Below are 18,982 nucleotides of genomic sequence, written 5' to 3' on the forward strand. Positions count from 1 at the left end.
ATATAGAGGAGATAAAAACTGAACTTACAACTTCAGGTGCATTTTAATAGTCTCAGTAAAAGATGCTTTTGGAAGTTAGATTTTAATTTGAAATACAAATTTTATTCAGCCTTCTTTGTTGATAAACAAAAGTTACCAGTGGTTGAATTGTGAGAATTTCTAACAAATTTAAGGGAAGCAATAAATTCCAGATTCTTAGTCATTCCAACATCTCAACACTCACCACACTAAAAATCTGAGAAGCTGCTTAATATAGATTCTAACTGACCTTTGGGGAAATATTTACTCTCATTTTCAAACCAGCTGAAACTCTGAGGAACCTGGCATTCCTCTGTAACAAAGCTACCTGTGAAGAAGTCCCTTTCTCCTGTCTCTGACATGCTTTCAGTTTATTTCTCATTCTCCTTGCACTTAACCCTATTATCTGTTTGTATATCCTAGGCCTGTCCATGAACCCCATACTGCCCTACTTTAGCCTTCCCACTGTGCTTGTGCGATGATCAAGCATTTTTATATGCCATCTGTTTTCATGTGTGCCCTCTCTCCTGTTATCTTAAATGAAACTTTGCTTTTTCCCATACCTGTTTGTTGGGGGCAAACTTCTTTAAGTGGTACTCCCCCTTAAAGAGAGTGACTCACCAGGAAGGTGGGTAGGAGGATAGACTTCCAGACTGTTCCTCTCTCACTGTCACCATCCTCAGTTCTGCACTGGCTCGCTGTCAGTCTGCAGCACTCTCTCTGCAGCCTATTTTCTCTCTACACCTTCAGGCCTTCTTTCCCTCTGCACTTTGTTTCTCTTGCTGCCAGCAACTTCAAAATCTGTACTGTTGTCTCTACTGAGACTCCCTCTTCCTACCTCCTTGTGACTACTGTCTTCCTTCCATAAACCCATTTGTCACACAACTCTAGGTCATTTTGAACCTTGTTCCCATTTGGAGCTCCAAGGTGACCTTTGTGGTGACCATAAACTACCGATGCTGAGCATTTCCTGCCCTCATGCTCTTGTATTTCTTCATAAATCTGTGTTCTCTGGTCCCACTCTGGTCCCAATTCTTCTAGTCATCTCTTGGCTGCTGAGCTTAGACCCAGTAGTCAGTCCTTTCAAAACTACCGTCTGTGTGCCTGGTATTGCCTGAACTGCTGTGGATGATAACAGGTTCAGTGTGATTTAACCCCTGATTCCAAGGAGTTTATTGGCCAGTAATAGTCAACTCACACCCAATTTTAGTATATCCAGATTATGCTCTATTCTCTGTGAGAGCTCATCCCATGACATTTTCTTCTGCTGTTAGTTTCCATTAGTCATTTTTCCATTCCTATAATTTAGGCTAGGAATCACTACTTGGGGTAAACATCTGTCAAAATAAACTCATGATTTTGGAAACAGCCCTCTTGAAAGAAACTTGAGAGAGTGGTTCTAATAATGGTGTCACCAGCCTTGACTTTGTGATATGCATAATAAAGAGTAGATGCTGTTTATTGAAAGTCTATTGCTATGTTAATGTACTACTAAAGAAAATTCTTCCTTTGGAAGATAATGAAAGCATTTGATGTGCACCACTGCTTGATTGTTTGCTGACTTAAATGACAGCTCTTAAAAGAATTAATCATTTTTATATTCTTAAATTCATTATAGTCCTCATTTATGTCTTAGTTAACTACACGCAGTCTGTTTTACTTTGTTGACAGTTTTTCTAGCTGACATGAGTTAGCTGTTCTCAGGTTTCACCAAATTGTGTGTTAATGGGGACTGCTGGAGATACAAATATGGATTTTTTCCCCCCTAGAAACTAATAGTTGGAAAAGACAATGGCACCCCACTCCAGTACTCTTGCCTGGAAAATCCCATGGACGGAGGAGCCTGGTAGGCTGCAGTCCATGGGGTCGCTAAGAGTCGGACACGACTGAGCGACTTCACTTTCACTTTTCAGTTTCATGCATTGGAGAAGGAAATGGCAACCCGCTCCAGTGTTCTTGCCTGGAGAATCCCAGGGACGATGGAGCCTGATGGGCTGCTGTCTGTGAGGTCGCACAGAGTCGGACATGACTGAAGTGACTTAGCAGCAGCAGCAAAAACTAATAGTATTCAGAATGAGACTCATGGAGTGCTAGCACTGTTTGGGAACTTAGCAGTTATCTAGTCTAACACTTTAATTGTATTAATTAAGAAAATGAAGACTAGAGATATCTTTATTTTCCCCAGAACACTTTCTCAGAGGTAAGCTGTTTGTGGACTTAAAATACTGTTGTTATCCAGTCACTTAACCTCACTTTTCAGATAGGATTCTGCCCTAGATGGAGTATAGAGGAATTATATGAACCCCTCATGGCATTTAATTTTGATCAAAAAGGTTCTTGTTGTGTAGAAATCAGGTATGAAGACTACTTTGTTTCTTAGGGTGCAAAACAAAAAGAACTTTGGGCTTGTATTGTTGACTTCATCAGCTTAATTTGGGATGAGTGACTTGAGCCTTTTAGACCTGGTGTGATAAATCCTAGTGAGTATCTCTCATTTCTGACAAACTTATTTTATTTGTAGGAGGGAATCAAACAGGAAAATTCATTTGCTCTACAGAGTGAAGAGATTTCTTATATATAAGGAAGAATGCTTGTGTACATTATATATGTATAATATATATGTTTAATGTATATTCCATGGCTATAGCATAGTTAATACTGCTGGGAATCATGCTCTTTTAGAGAGAAGGAACTGATCATCAAATGGCAGTGTGATTACTGGTTGGCTTTACTCAGTGGCAGAAGAAACTAGTAGAGGCAAATCACTAATACCACAATAAAAGCTCTGTGCCATAAACAGAATATTCTGTTAACATATGGGTGGGAGGACTGGAAAGTGTAAGTAAGGTTGGTAACAGAATTAGGGTAGTGAAGATAGAGAGAAGGTTGTGGATCTTGGAACTGACCCTGGATATAAGTACAGGAAACAGACTAGACTGAAATGTTCTGCCCTTCAGCATTACATTTTAGGTAAAGCTTTTTAGGTACATTTCAGTGTGTGCATATGTATTCCCAATGTGCAGTAGCTGCTCAATTTTACTATACCTTATTGAGATACAGAAATCTGAATAACAATTCATTTAGTGAAAAGGAAGAATCTCTTATCTCAGCTTTATGACAAGGAAGGAAGGAAGGAAGTGAAGTTGCTCAGGTTGCTCAGTTGTGTCCAACTCTTTGTGACCCCATGAACTGTAGTTAGCAAAGCTCCTCCGTCCATGGGATTCTCCAGGCAAGAATACTAGAGTCGGTTGCCATTTCCTTCTCCAGGGGAACTTCCTGACCAGGGATTGAACATGGGTCTCTGGGTTTGTAGATTTCATGGTAAAGAGTTTGCAGGCAGACTCTTTACAATCTGAGCCACCAGGGAAGCCCTTGTGACAAGTATTAGGATTGTATTGGCCAAACCAATCCAAAGATATTAGGGTTTTTGTTGATCGTGGATTCAATAGCAATCAGAAATGTAATTATATCTATAAAGATGTACGGTGATTATCTCATTCTCTTCCACCCAGGTCAGATCATATCTATGAAATTGAGCTCATTTTCAATTACATGTTTTAAGAGAGAGTGATGAACTGAAGCACTGAATTCAGAGCCAGGATGATGTTGAAGACCTGAAACTATGTTTTACAAGGAGTAGTCAAAAGAATTTGTAAAATTCTGGAGAATATAATGTTCTCTGTAAAAGTTTGAGGGAATTTCATGAGAGAAAGAGCTTAACCTTGTTCTGTGGTGAGTATAAGTAGAATCAGTGTTAAAAATTAAGGAGAAAGATTTTAGTGCAACATAAAGAAGCTTGTAGTGAGTGCTCAAGGGTGATGTGGCTGCTTTGCTTTCTGCTCATGTCTGCAAATGATAGCCAGATACCCATTGAATGTGAACATTTTAGAGATTATTCTTTCATACGGAAGTTGTGGTCAGGTCCCTTATATCACTAAATCTTATGACTTCCCAGAGTTACTACTGAGGATTCCCAGGATTTGAGAAGCAATTTATTTTAGAGATTATAGAGAGGAGGGGATGGAGGAAGAGAAGAGTTGTTTACTGGGTACACAGTTTTAGATTTTACAGTATGAGCATACATAACACTGCTGAACTATATGCATACTTAAAAGTGGTAAGTATGACTATACAGTGAGCAAAAACAAGACCAGAAGCTGACTGTGGCTCAAGTCATGAACTCCTTATTGGCAAATTCAGACTTAAATTGAAGAAAGTGGGGAAAACCACTAGACCATTCAGGTATGACCTAAATCAAATCCCTTATGATTATAAAATGGAAGTGAGAACTAGATTTAAGGGACTAGATCTGATAGACAGAGTGCCTGATGAACTATGGACGGAGATTTGTGACATTGTACAGGAGACAGGGATCCCCAAGAAAATGAAATGCAAAAAAGCAAAATGGCTGTCTGAGGAGGCCTTACAAATAGGTGTGAAAAGAAGAGAAGCGGAAAGCAAAGGGGAAAAGGAAAGATATAGCCATTTGAATGCAGAGTTCCAAAGAATAGCAAGGAGAGATAAGAAAGCCTTCCTCAGTGATCAATGAAAAGAAATTGAGGAAAGCAATAGAATGGGAAAGACTAGAGATCTCTTCAAGAAAATTAGAGATACCAAGGGAACATTTCATGCAAAGATGGGCTCTATAAAGGACAGAAATGGTATGGGCCTAACAGAAGCAGAAGATATTAAGAAGAGGTGGCAAGAATACAGAGAAGAACTGTACAAAAAAGATCTTCACGACCCAGATAATCATGATGGTGTGATCATTCACCTAGAGCCAGACATCCTGGAATGTGAAGTCAAGTTGGCCTTAGGAAGCATCACTACGAATAAAGCTAGTGGTGGTGATGGAATTCCAGTTGAGCTACTTCAAATCCTGAAAGATGATGCTGTGAAAGTGCTGCACTCAATATGCTAGCAAATTTGGAAAACTCAGCAATGGCCACAGGACTGGAAAAGGTCAGTTTTCATTCCAACCCCAAAGAAAGGCAATGCCAAAGAATGCTCAAACTACCACACAGTTGTACTCCTCACACGCTAGTAAACTAATGCTCAAAATCCTCCAAGCCAGGCTTCAACAGTACATGAACCGTGCTCTTCCAGATGTTCAAGCTGGTTTTAGAAAAGGCAGAGAAACCAGAGATCAAATTGCCAACATCCGCTGGATCATCAGAAAAGCAAGAGAGTTCCAGGAAAATATCTATTTCTGCTTTATTGACTATGCCAAAGCCTTTGACTGTATGGATCACAACAAACTGGGGAAAGTTCTGAAAGAGATGGGAATACCAGACCACCTGACCTGCCTTTTGAGAAACCTGTATGCAGGACAGGAAGCAACAATTAGAACTGGACATGGAACAACAGACTGGTTCCATATAGGAAAAGGAGTACGTCAAGGCTGTATATTGTCACTCTGCTTATTTAACTTATATGCAGGGTACATCATGAGAAATGCTGGACTGGATGAAGCACAAGCTGGAATCAAGATTGCCAGGAGAAATATCAATAACCTCAATATGCAGATGACACCACTCTTATGGCAGAAAGGGAAGAAGAACTAAAGAGCCTCTTGATAAAAGTTGGCTTAAAGCTCAACTTTCAGAAAACAAAGATTATGGCATGCGGTTCCATCACTTCATGGGAAATAGATGGGGAAACAGTGTCAGACTTTATTTTTGGGGGCTCCAAAATCACTGTAGATAATGATTGCAGCCATGAAATTAAAAGACGCTTACTCCTTGCAAGGCAAGTTATGATCAACCTAGACAGTGGTTCATAGGGTCGCAAAGAGTCAGACACAACTGAGCGACTGGACTGAACTGAAAAATGGTTAAGGTGGTAAATTGTCTTATGTTTTTACTATAATAAAAAGAGGAGGGACTAGTGAGGAATCAACTGTGACTGAGACTATTTAGCTTTAGAGTCAGTGTGGGTAATGAAGCCATTGATACCCAAAAGAAACACGAGAGATCAGGCAGGTGTCTGGAGGAAGGTGTAGATGGGTTTTGTAGATTAGTAGATTGCTCAAGGGCCAGTCAACAGTGAAATGTGTTATCAATTTAGAGGTTCTCACACTTGGCAAGATTATTAGCAGTAGCCAAAGACAGCTTGGCCAGCAGAAGACCTTGATTTGTTTTGAGGGAGACAATCAGTAGACTCAGCCAGAGCATCTTTGTTGAGCTTCAAGCCAAGAAGTGAAGCAGTGCCATCAATGGAAAGATGCATAATGATTAAAAAACATCACAGAACTCAAAACAGATGAAAATAAGTGATCTATGGCAGTGAATAATGTGAATCTTACAAAACTGCTTTTATATGTTGCAGGTGCATGGTATAGGGGTGGATCTATTTGTTTAAAATAGCCATGACGGTTAGACAGATCATATAGAGACTAAAGATAGCTGGAAATTCATTTATTGGGGTTTGGGAGAGAGGTTGAGTCTGGGAACAACCATACGGGGTGACAAGTTGACAATAACTGGGACACACACAAATGTGGATGGAATGATTAAAGGAGATTGAACAGAGAATGAAAGGGGATGTCAGGGCAGGCAGGACCATAGGTAACATCTAGTTTTAGGGAACTGTTAGAGACAGACTGAGTAGTTAGAAAGGTAGAAAGAAGTGTTATAGAATCCAGGCTAGGAGAAAGAGTTCTTAGGTGAAACATTGCACAAGGGTTGAGACAGATTATATTAATCTCAATAAAAGAACTTCCAAAGAACAATTGGATGGGAAAGGAGGCCAGAGGCTGTATTACCACAGACAAAGGTATGCGTGCATCAGTATGTAGGCGTCAGTACTAAGGTCTGCCCTAAAGAATTTTGGTGTGAAGACCAGCAAGGTAGGGCAGTGGCCCAAGTAGGGGAGGATAAGGAGATGTTTATTCACTGAAGTGAACACAATAAAATGCATTAATTCTCTGTACCAACACTTATCTTTCTCACTGGGGACAGAAAGTAGTTAGGCTTAGTTGGGTGACTTTTTTTTCCTTTTGTTTTTAAAATTTCAATCAAAAATATTTCACACGGTTAAAAATATGTTTTTAGTCATGAGCATAACACATCCCTCATTCTTGTCTTCCCTCTCTTTGCACCAAATATCCTGTATCCATCCACAAATGAAAGTGTCTTTGTGACAGCTGTGGGATCCATCACCATACATTAAGGGACCCAGAAGGAACCTTGCCCACTGTGCTTAGGCAGTAGGCAGGCAGACCTTGGTCTTGGCTGTGGTTCTCAAGTGATCTGTGAACCAGTTTTAGCCCCTCTTGACTGCAGTCTGGGAGCACCCAGAGAACACTGACCTAGACTGTTCCCCACAGATGAGGGAGCTTCTGTGGAAGTCTAGGTTTCCAGAGGAGACGATTTAGCATTCCATTGGAGCAAAAACAGTATCAACACATGTTTGGACATACTGAAGAGGCTGAAAAAAGCAGTTTGACTTCACCTGTGTCCCCTCACCCATGTGGCAGCACAGCTTAGTGCCAGGAGAAACCTTCCTTCTTTAGTCCATGATTCACAAATGAAGGAGAGAGAAAGATTTCTCAGACACAAAGTCTGAAGGAGTTCATCACCACTAGTTCTACCATAAAAGAAGTGTTGAAAGGAGTTCTTGTAGCTGAAATAAGAGGATGCTAATTAATAAAATGAAAATGCATTAAAATACACATACAACTAACATGATAACATGAAATAACATGAAAATGTATAAAAATATAAATACAACACACTGGTAAAGGTAAGTATATAATCAAATTAAGAATACTCTAGTACTCTAAAATGATGGTATAAGATTAAAGAACAAGTGTATTAAAATTAACTGTAGCTATAATAATTTGTTAGTGAATATAAAATATAAAAAGAGGTAAACCATACATCAAAATACATTAAAGGTAGAGGGGAGTAAAAGGGTAGTTTTTGTATGTGATTAAATTTGTCATCAGCATAAAATAGATTGTTACATCAATAAGGTTTTTTATGTAAACTTGGAAACCACAAAACAAAGCAAAAACCTAAAGTAGATACACAAAAGATGCACAACTACAGAAAACCATCAGTTTATTAAGGAAGACAGTGAGAGAACAAAGAAACTAAAAACAGCCAGAAAACTGTAAGATGGAATTTGTAATATCTATCAATAATTTTGCTAAATATAAATGGATTGAATTCTCCAGTCAAATGGCATAGAGTGGCTGGATGGATTTAAAAAGCAAACAAACAAAAAGTTATATATGGTACTTACCAGAGACTCACTTCAGCTTTGAGGACACACACATGGGCTCAGAGTGAAGAGATGAAAAAGATACTTCATGCAAGTGAAAGCCAAAAGAGTACAGGGGTACCTATACTGATGTCAGACAAAACAGATGTTAAGCCAAAAATGGTAATTAGAGACAGAAAAGGTCATTATATAATGATAAAGAGTTCAATTCATTGAGAAGATATAACAGTCATAAATATATGTATACACAACTTTGGAGCACCAAAATGTATTAAATCCTCAAAGGTCTGGAAAGAGAAACAGACAACAATAAAATAATTTTCAGGGACATCATTACCCCACCTTCAACAATGGGTAATCATCTAGATTATCAACAAGGAAACTAGACTTCAACCAAACTTTAAACCAAATGGACCTAAAAGATATATTCTTCTCAAGCACACACACAATGTTCTCCAGGATACACCATAGGCTAGACCATAAAGTGAGTCTTAACAGATTTAAGAAAATTAAAATCACACTTTTTGACCATAGTGGTATAATACTAGAAATCATTAACAGAAGGAAGTTGAAAAATTCACAAATGTGTGAAAATTAAACAACACAGTCCTGAACAACCAGTAGATCAAAAAAAGGAAATTTAAAGAAAACAGCTGAAGAAGGAGAAATCAGAAAGAAAATTGAAAAATATCTTGAAGCAAACAAAAATGAAAATGGACCATACCAAAATCTATCATTTCAGTTCAGTGGCTTAGTGGTGTCTGACTCATTGTGACCCCATGGACTGCACCTTGCCAGGATTCCCTGTCCATCACCAACTCCTGGACCTTGCTCAAACTTATGTCCATTGAGTCAGTGATGCCATCTAGCCATCTCATCCTCTGTCGACCCCTTCTCCTACCTTCAGTCTTTCCCAGCATCAGGGTCATTTCCAGTGAGTCAGTTCTTTGCATCAGGTGGCCAAAGTATTGGAGCTTCAGCTTCAGCATCAGTCCTTCCAATGAATATTCAGGACTGATTTCTTTTATGATTGACTGGTTTGATTTCCTTGTAGTCTAAGGAACTCTCAAGACTCTTCTCTAACACCAGTTCAACAGCGTCAGTTCTTTGGCTCTCAGCTTTCGTTATAGTCCAATTCTTACATCCATACATGACTACTGGAAAAACCATAACTTTGACTAGATGGACCTTTGCAGGCAAAGTAATGTCTTTACTTTTTAATATGCTGTCTAGGCTTGTCATAGCATTTCTTCCAAGGAGCAAACATCTTTTAATTTCATGGCTGCAGTTACCATCTGCAGTGATTTTGGAGCCCAAGAAAATAAAATAAAGCCCAAGAAAATTGTTTCCCTATCAATTTACCATGAAGGCTATGGTTTTTCCAGTGGTCATGTATGGATGTGAGAGTTGGACTGTGAAGAAAGCTGAGCACTAAAGAATTGATGCTTTTGAACTGTGGTGTTGGAGAAGACTCTTGAGAGTCCCTTGGACTGCAAGGAGATCCAACCAGTCCATCCTAAAGGAGATCAGTCCTGGGTGTTCATTGGAAGGAGTGATGTTGAAGCTGAAACTCCAATACTTTGGCCACTTGATGCGAAGAGTTGACTCACTGGAAAAGATCCTGATGCTAGGAGGGATTGGGGGCAGGAGGAGAAGGGGATGGCAGAGAATGAGGTGGCTGGATGGCATCACTGACTCGATGGACATGAGTTTGAGTGAACTCTGGGAGTTGGTGATGGACAGGGAAGCCTAGCATGCTGCGATTCATGGGGTCGCAAAGAGTCGGACATGACTGAGCAACTGAACTCAACTGAACTGATGGTACTGGACGCCATATTAGTTTTTTGAATCTTGAGTTTTAAGCCAGCTTTTTCACTGTTCTTTCACTTTCATCAAGAGGCTCTTTAGTTCCTCTTCACTTTGCCATAAGGGTGGTGTCCTCTGCTTATCTGAGGTTATTGATATTTCTCCCAACAATCTTGAGTCTTGCTTGTGCTTCATCCAACCCGGCATTTCTCATGATGTACTCTGCAGGGTGACAATATACAGCCTTGACGTACTCCTTTCCCAATTTGAAAATAGTCCATTGTTCTATGTCTGGTTCTAACCGTTTTTTCTCGATCTGCATACGGGTTTCTTAGACAGCAGGTAAGGTGCCTAATTCCCATCTCTTTTAAGAATTTTCCACAGTTTTTTGTGATCCACACAGTCAAAGGCTTTAGCGTAGTCAATAAAGCAGAAGTAGATGTTTTTATGTAATCCTCATGCTTTTTCCATGGTCAATTGGATCTTGGCAATTTGATCTCTGCCTTTTCTAAAACCAGCTCGAAAATCTGGAAGTTCTCAGTTCAGGTACTCTTGAAGCCTAGCTTGGATAATTTTGAGCATTTCTTTGCTGGCACATGAAATGAGTGCAATTGTGCGGTTGTTTGAACATTCTTTGGCATTGCCTTTCTTTGGGATTGGAATGAAAACTGACATTTTCCAGTCCTGTGGCCACTGCTGAGTTTTCCAAATTTGCTGGCATATTGAGTGCGGCACTCTTAACAGGGTGATAGTGACATAAATATAGACATGTGGACCAATGGAACAGAATCGAGCATGTGGCAATAACCCTCTCATATATAGCCAAGCAGTATTTGGCAAGGAAGGTGAGAATATTCAATGAGGGATGTCACATGTCTTCAGTAAATGGTGTTGGAAGAATTGGATACTTAAAAGAAAAAATTGGACCCCTATCTTACATCACTTAAGGAAATTAACTTAAATAGGTTAGAGACTTATACATAAGACCTGAAACCATAAAGCTCCTAGATGAAAACAGAGAGTTTTTGTGAAACACATTGGTGTTGATAGCAATTTTTCAGATATGGCCAAAAAAAAGCAAAAATTACTACATAGGACTTTATAAAAACCAAAAAGCTTCTGCACAACAACAGGAACAATCAGCAAAATGAAAAGGCAACCTACAAGGTAGGAGGAAGTATTTGCAAATCATGTATCTGTAAGGGATTGATATCTAAAATATATGATGATCTCATACAATCCAGTAACAAAACAAAATTACTGTTGACTTTTTGAGTACATGAGATTTGTTCTGTTAGCAGCTTTCAACTGTGTAATGTCTTATTGTTAATGGTAATCACCATTCTATATGTTAGATCCCCAGAACTTATTCACCTTCTAGCTAGAAGACTGTCCCCTTTGACCTAACCCCTCCAAGCCCTGGTAACTGCTCCAATCTACTGTGTTTATATTGCTTTGAATGTTTTAGCTTTCACATATAAGTGATATTTGTCTTCATGTGACTTATTTCACTTAGCATGATGCCCTCAAGGTCCATCCAAGTTGTTACAAATGGCACAGTTTTCTTCTTTCTTTATAAGTAATGTGTGTGTGTGTGTGTGTGTGTGTGTCTATCATATCCTTTTTCATTCATTTGCTAATGGACTCTTGGGTTGTTTCCATATTTATTGGGAGACTGATGCTGAAGCTGAAGCTCCAGTACTTTAGCTACTTGATGCGATGAGTCAACTCATTGGAAAAGATCCTGATGTTGGGAAAGATTGAGGGTAGGAGGAGAAGGGGACAATAGAGGATGAACTGGTTGGACGGCATCACCGACTTGATGGACATGAGTTTGAGCAAACTGGGAGACAGGATAGGTAAGGATTGCGTACTACAATCCATGGCATGGGGTTTCAAAGAGTTGGACACGACTGAGCAACAACAATATGTTTGCTATTGTGAATAACACTGCAGTGAACATGACAATATAGATATCTCTTCAAGTAGTGATTTCATTTCCTTCAAATATATACCAGCAGGGGGGTTGCTAGATCATATGGTAGTTCTATTGTTAATATTTTAAGGAACCTCCATAGTGTTTTCCACAGTGACTGCACCAGTTTACCATTTCCATCCGCAGTGCAGGAGGGTTCCCTTTTCTCCACGTCTTCATCAGTACTTGTCTTTTTGATAGTAGTCATTCTAACAGTTGTCAGGTGATATCTCATTGTGGCTTTGATTTACATTTTCTGATGATTAATGACGTTGAGCATCTTTTCCTGTGCTTGTTCGCCATTTGTATATCTTCTTTGCAAAAACGTCTGTGCAAATCCTCTGCCTATTTTTAATCAGATTTTTGGGGTTTTTTTTGCTGTTTAGTTGTAGGAGTTATTTTTATATTTTTAATATATTACACCTAATCAGATGTATGATCTGCAAGTATTTTTTCCCATTCCAGTAGGTTGCTTTTGTATGCTGATTATTGTGTCTTGATGCACAACATTTTTATGTTCAATATAGTCCCATTTGTCTAGTTTTGTTTTGGTTTCCTGTTCTTTTGTTGTCATATCTAAGAAAAAATTGCTAAATTAAACATCATAAGCTTTTCCCCTGTGTTCTGTTTTAGAGTTTTATAGTTTGGGATCTTTAGGTTTAGGAACTTAATCCATTTTCAATTAATTTGGGGGTATTTTATAAGATTAGAGGCCACCCTCTTTCTTTTGCATGTGAGTATCCAGTTTTTCCCAACACTATTTTTGAAGAAACTGTTGTTTCTTCTTTCAGTGGTCTTGGTATCCTTATCAAAGATCATTTGGCAATATACACAAGGGTATTGAAAGCTGTACATTGAAGAGTACACTATGGAGGTTCCTTAAAAAATTAAAGGTAGAACTACCATATGATCTAGCAATCCCACTGCTGTCACCCTTGTCTGTCATCACCTTCACCCCCATCCCCTTGTAGAGGTAATTACTAGTATTAGTTTTTGAATTTTATGTTTTGTTTTGTGGGGATGAGGGAGGTTAGATAATCTATGTACATGGTTCATATAACAATAAAGCACACACCTTTCTTGCACCCTGGCCATTCTTGGCGGCTGCTCTTGGTTGGAGGCTTCCTGCTCCTAAGATGGAAAGATGGTGGCCACAAAGAAGATGTAAAAGTCACTGGAGTCAATCAACACTATGCTCCAATTGGTTATGAAAAGTGGAATGTATGTAGTTGGGTACAAGCCTACTCTGAAAATGTTCAGACAAGGCAAAGCAAAACTGGTCATCCTTGCCAGCAATTGCCCAGCCTTGAGGAAATCTGAAATAGAGTACTATGCTATGTTGGCCAAAACTGGTGTCCATTACTGCAGTGGTAATAGTATTGAATTGGGCACAGCATGTGGAAATTACCACAGAGTATGTACACTGACTGTTATTGATCCAGGTGACTGATATCATTGGAAGCATGCCAGAACAGACTGGTGAAAAATAAATTGTGTACAATTTTTCTTTACCTGGCTGGAGATTTTTTTTTTTTTTTAATACAGTGTACAAAGCTATCCATTGAAAAAATGTTTCCACATCTGCCCTCTATTTCCCTCCTCCTTAGGTATGCCCTCCTCTGTAGGTTACTGGTTTTGTTAGTTCTTTTTACAGTTTTCCAATGTATTTAATCTATAATGTTATCCTTCCGCTTTCTTAGCTGATATACTCTATACTCTGTTCAGTACCATTTCCCTACCTCAAGTTGGCAATATTTCCTAAAGCTCTTTTCATAGCATGAGCTTTCCTATGCTTTTTTTATAGATGAAGAATATTCCATTGTGTAATTTTACTATTTTTAATCAGTGCCAACCAATGAACTCTTTTGCAGTTGTTAAAAACAATGTTACAGTGAAAAACTTGGAATATGTTATTTCATAATTAGTCAAGTGTGTTTGTAGAATGAGATTTCATTATTGCTGTCTGTAGTGAAGTAAAGTCGTTCAGTCGTGTCTGACTGTGTGCAACCCATGGACTGTAGCATGCATCCGGGTTTCTCTGTCCATGGAATTCTCCAGGCAAGAATACTGGAGTGGATTGCCATTTCCTTCTCCAGGGGATCTTCCTGACCCAGGGATCGAACCCGCGTCTCGCGCATTTCAGGCAGACGCTTTACTGTCTGAGCCACCAGGGAAGCTGTCTGTAGAGCCTGTACTAATTTATGTTCCTACCAGCAGTATGAAATAGTACCCTGGTTCATAGTAGGGATTTATTTTGTTTTTCTATTTGTTTTTAGTTTTGGTCTTTATGGTTTTGTAGCTTGAGGCCAGAGAAGAAATGTTCATATATCATTTTGATTTACAGTAGTGGTAATATTAGAGCATTTGACAATAGAAGCTAAGCAGCTGAGACAACTACTGACTTGTATAAAGAATATAAAATAACAAATAGTTAGCCCTAACCATTTTCTTGCCTTTCTTCCTACAGAGTTCCTTTGAACATATTTCTACCCAAACATGTTTTCAGTTGCTTTTGGTGCCTAGAAATTTGAATATGCATATAGGAATCGTTAAATTTAGAACTGCTACTGTCAGTCATGCCAGGCTTATGTTATTTCAATGTTTTAGAAACATATTGCAAGATTTTATTCATTCATTAAAGGTATTGTTAGGAAACCATATTATTTTTAAAAAAATATATATATATTGGAGAAATGGCTTGCTGTATTGTTATTGTCTAGCACTGATAACTTACAGTGAATGATGTCAGATTTGTGATTTCTGAAGAAGATTTAGCTTCAGGACCAGGGCCCAGGCTTGATCACTCAAGAGCTTTTATGTAGCAGTTTATTAAAATACAAAAAGGGACAGAGAAGGCTTCTGACATAGACATGAGAAGGGGGACAGAGAGTGGCCCACTAACTAGTCTTATCAAGGCCTTATGTACTTTCACAGACCCACTCCCATAGCATACATCTTAAGTTAACAAGATTAGAACTAACAATAGGACCCACTCCCACAATATACATTTTAAGATAACAGGATTAGTCAGAAGGTTCTTCTGAAGGAGAAACAAGTCCTCCAGCAGGATACATTGTTACGTAGTTTCAGTTCAGTTCAGTCCCTCAGTCCTGTCCCACTCTTTGCCACCCTAGGGATTGCAGCACGCCAGGCCTCCCTGTCCATCACCCAACTCCCGGAGTCCACTCAAACTCATGTCCATTGAGTCAGTGATGCCATGCAACCATCTCATCCTCTGTTGTCCCCTTCTTCTCCCCCCTTCAATCTTTCCCGGCATCAGGGTCTCTTCAAAAGAGTCAGCTCTTTGCATCAGGTGGCCAAAGTATTGGAGTTTCAGCTTCAGCCATCAGTCCTTCCAGTGAATATTCAGGACTGATCTCCTTTAGGATGAACTGGTTGGATCTCCTTGCAGTCCAAAGGACTCTCAAGAGTCTTCTCCAGCACCACAGTTCAAAAGCATCAATTTTTCAGTGCTCAGCTTTCTTTATAGTCCAACTCTCACATCCATACATGACTACTGGAAAAACCATAGCCTTGACTAGACAGACATTTGTTGGCAAAGTAAGGTCTCTACTTTTTAATATGCTGTCTAGGTTGGTCATGCCTGGAAAATCCCATGGGCAGAGGAGCCTGGTAGGCTGCAGTCCATGGGGTTGCACAGAGCCGGACACGACTGAAGCAACTTAGCAGCAGGTTGGTCAAAACTTTCCTTCCAGGAAGTAAGTGTCTTTTAATATCTTGGCTGCAGTTACCATCTGCAATGATTTTGGAGCCCCCAAAAATAAAGTCTGCCACTGTTTCCACTGTTTCCCCATCTGTTTGCCATGAAGTGATAGGACCAGATGCCATGAGAATGTTGAGCTGTCAGCCAACTTTATCACTCTCCTCTTTCACTTTCATCAAGAGGATCTGTAGTTCTTCACTTTCTGCCATAAGGGTGGTGTCATCTGCATATCTGAGGTTATTGATATTTTTCACAGAAATCTTGATTCCAGCTTGTGCTTCATCCAGCCCAGCGTTTCTCATGATGTACTCTGCATATAAGTTAAATAAGCAGGGTGACAATATACAGTCTTGACAGACTCCTTTCCCTATTTGGAACCAGTCTGTTGTTTCATGTCCAGTTCTAATTGTTGCTTCCTGACCTATATACAGATTTCAAAAGGCAAGTCAGGTGCTCTGGTATTCCCATCTCTTTCAGAATTTTCCATAGTTTACTGTGATCCACACTTTCAAAGGCTTTGGCATAGTCAATAAAGCAGAAATAGATATTTTTCTGGAACTCTTCCTTTTTCGATGATCCAGTGGATGTTGGCAATTTGATCTCTGGTTCCTCTGCCTTTTCTAAAACAGGCTTGAGCATCTGGATGTTCACGGTTCACGTATTGCTGAAGCCTGCTTGGAGAATTTTGAGCATTACTTTACTAGTGTGTGAGATGCGTGCAATTGTGTGGTAGTTTGAGCATTCTTTGGTATTGCCTTTCTTTGGGATTGGAATGAAAACTGACCTTTTCCAGTCTCGTGGCCATGGCTGTGTTTTCCAAATTTGCTGGCATATTGAGTGCAATGCTTTGACAGCATCATCTTTTAGGATTTGAAATAGCTAAACTGGAAAGCCATCACCTCCACTAGCTTTGTTCGTAATGATGCTTCCTAAGGCCCACTTAACTTCACATTCCAGGATGTCTGGCTCTAAGTGAGTGATCACACCATCGTGATCATCTGGATCATGATGATCTTTTTTGTATAGTTCTGTGTATTCTTGCCACCTTTTAATATCTTCTGCTTCTGTTAAGTCCATACCATTTCTGTCCTTTATTGAACCCATCTTTGCATCAAATGTTCCCTTGGTATCTCTGATTTTCTTGAAGAGATCTCTAGTCTTTCCCTTTCTATTGTTTTCCTCTATTTCTTTGCATTGATCACTGAGGAAAGCTTTCTTATCTCTCCTTGCTATTCTTTGGAACTCTGCATTCAGATGGCTATATCTTTCCTTTTCTCCTTTGCTTTTCACTTTTCTTCATTTGACAGCTATTTGTATGACCTCCTCAGACAGCCTTTTTTTTTTTTTTTTTTTTTGCATTTCTTTTTCTTGAGGGCAGTCTTGATCCTTGTCTCCTGTACAATATCATGAACCTTCGTCCATAGTTCTTCAGGTACTCTGTCTATCAGATCTAGTGCCTTAAATCCATTTCTCACTTCCACTGTATAATCATAAGGGATTTTATTCATGTCATACCTGAATGGTCTAGTGGTTTTCCCTACTTTCTTCAATTTAAGTCTGAATTTGGCAATAAGAAGTTCATGTTCTGAGCCACAGTCAGCTTCTGGTCTTGTTTTTGCTGACTGAATAGAGTTTCTCCATCTTTGGCTACAAAGAATATAATCAGTCTGATTTCAGTGTTTACCATCTGGTGACGTCCATGTGTAGAGTCGTCTCTTATGTTTTTGGAAGAGGGTGTTTGCTACGACCAGTGCATTCTCTTGGCAAAACTCTATTAGCCTTTGCCCTTCTTCATTCTGTACTCCAAGGCCAAATTTACTGGTTACTCCAGGTGTTTCTTGACTTCCTACTTTTGCATTCCAGTCCCCTATAATGAAGAGGACATCTTTTTTGGATGTTAGTACTAAAAGGTCTTGTAGGTCTTCATAGAACCATTCTACTTCAGCTTCTTCAGCATTACTGGTCAGGGCATAGGCTTGGATTACCATGATATTGAATGGTTTGCCTTGGAAATGAATAAAGATCATTCCGTTTTTGAGATTGCATCCAAATACTGCATTTTGGACTCTTTTGTTGACTGTGATGGCTACTGCATTTCTTCTAAGGGATTCTTGCCCAAAGTAGTAGATATAATGGTCGTCTGAAGATCATGGCATCTGGTCCCATCACTTCATGGGAAATAGATGGGGAAACAGTAGAAACAGTGTCAGACTTTATTTTTTTGGGCTCCAAAATCACCACAGATGGTGACTGCAGCCAGGAAATTAAAAGACGCTTGCTCTTTGGAAGGAAAGTTATGACCAACCTAGATAGCATATTAAAAAGCAGAGACATTACTTTGCCAACAAAGGTTTGTCTAGTCAAGGCTATGGTTTTTCCTGTGGTCATGTATGGATGTGAGAGTTGGACTGTGAAGAAGGCTGAGTGCCGAAGAATTGGTGCTTTTGAACTATGGTGTTGGAGAAGACTCTTGAGAGTCCCTTGGACTGCAAGGAGATCCAACCAGTCCATTCTAAAGGAGATCAGTCCTGGGTGTTCTTTGGAAGGAATTATGCTAAAGCTGAAACTCCTGTACTTTGGCTACCTCATGCGAAGAGTTGACTCATTGGAAAAGACTCTGATGCTGTCAGGGATTGGGGGCAGGAGGCGAAGGGGACGACAGAGGATGAGATGGCTGGATGGCATCACCGACTCGATGATTATGAGTTTGGGTGAATTCCGGGAGTTGGTGATGGACAGGGAGGCCTGGCATGCTGCAATTCATGGGGTGCAAAGAGTCGGACACGACTGAGCGACTGAACTGAACTGAGCTAAAGTCACCCATTCCAGTCCATTTTAGTTCACTGATTCCTAAAATGTCAATGTTCATTCTTACCATCTCCTGTTTGAGCACTTGCAATTTGCCTTGATTCGTGGACCTAACATTACAGGTTCCTATGCAATATTTCTCTTTACAGCATTGGAGCTTGCTTCCATCACCAGTCACATCCACAACAGGGTGTTGTTTTTGCTCTGGCTCTGTCTCTTCATTCTTTCTGGAGTTATTTCTCCACTGATCTTCAGTACCATATTGGGCACCTACCGACCTGGGGAGTTCATCTTTCAGTGTCCTATCTTTTTGCCTTTTCATACTGTTCATGTTGTTCTCAAGGCAAGAATACTGAAGTGCTTTGCCATTCCCTTTTCCAGTGGACCACATTTTGTTAGAACTCTCCACCATGACCCATCTGTCT

The 18,982-nt window shown here is 39.6% G+C and overlaps 2 protein-coding genes across 6 annotated transcripts in view; both read left to right on the top strand.

Moving 5' to 3' along the window:
- KLHL2 (kelch like family member 2) overlaps positions 1–18,982 on the top strand; it is a 164,558-nt gene that overhangs the window by 96,040 nt on the left and 49,536 nt on the right. The window lies entirely within an intron of this gene.
- Positions 13,218–13,523, top strand: LOC129630389 (60S ribosomal protein L30-like). Its single transcript, XM_055550987.1, has one exon. The coding sequence runs from the start codon at positions 13,218–13,220 to the stop codon at positions 13,473–13,475; it is 258 nt and encodes an 85-aa protein (XP_055406962.1). The 3' UTR covers positions 13,476–13,523.

Source organism: Bubalus kerabau, chromosome 16 (assembly GCF_029407905.1).
Source record: "Bubalus kerabau isolate K-KA32 ecotype Philippines breed swamp buffalo chromosome 16, PCC_UOA_SB_1v2, whole genome shotgun sequence".
In the NCBI taxonomy this organism is placed as follows: Eukaryota; Metazoa; Chordata; class Mammalia; order Artiodactyla; family Bovidae; genus Bubalus; species Bubalus kerabau.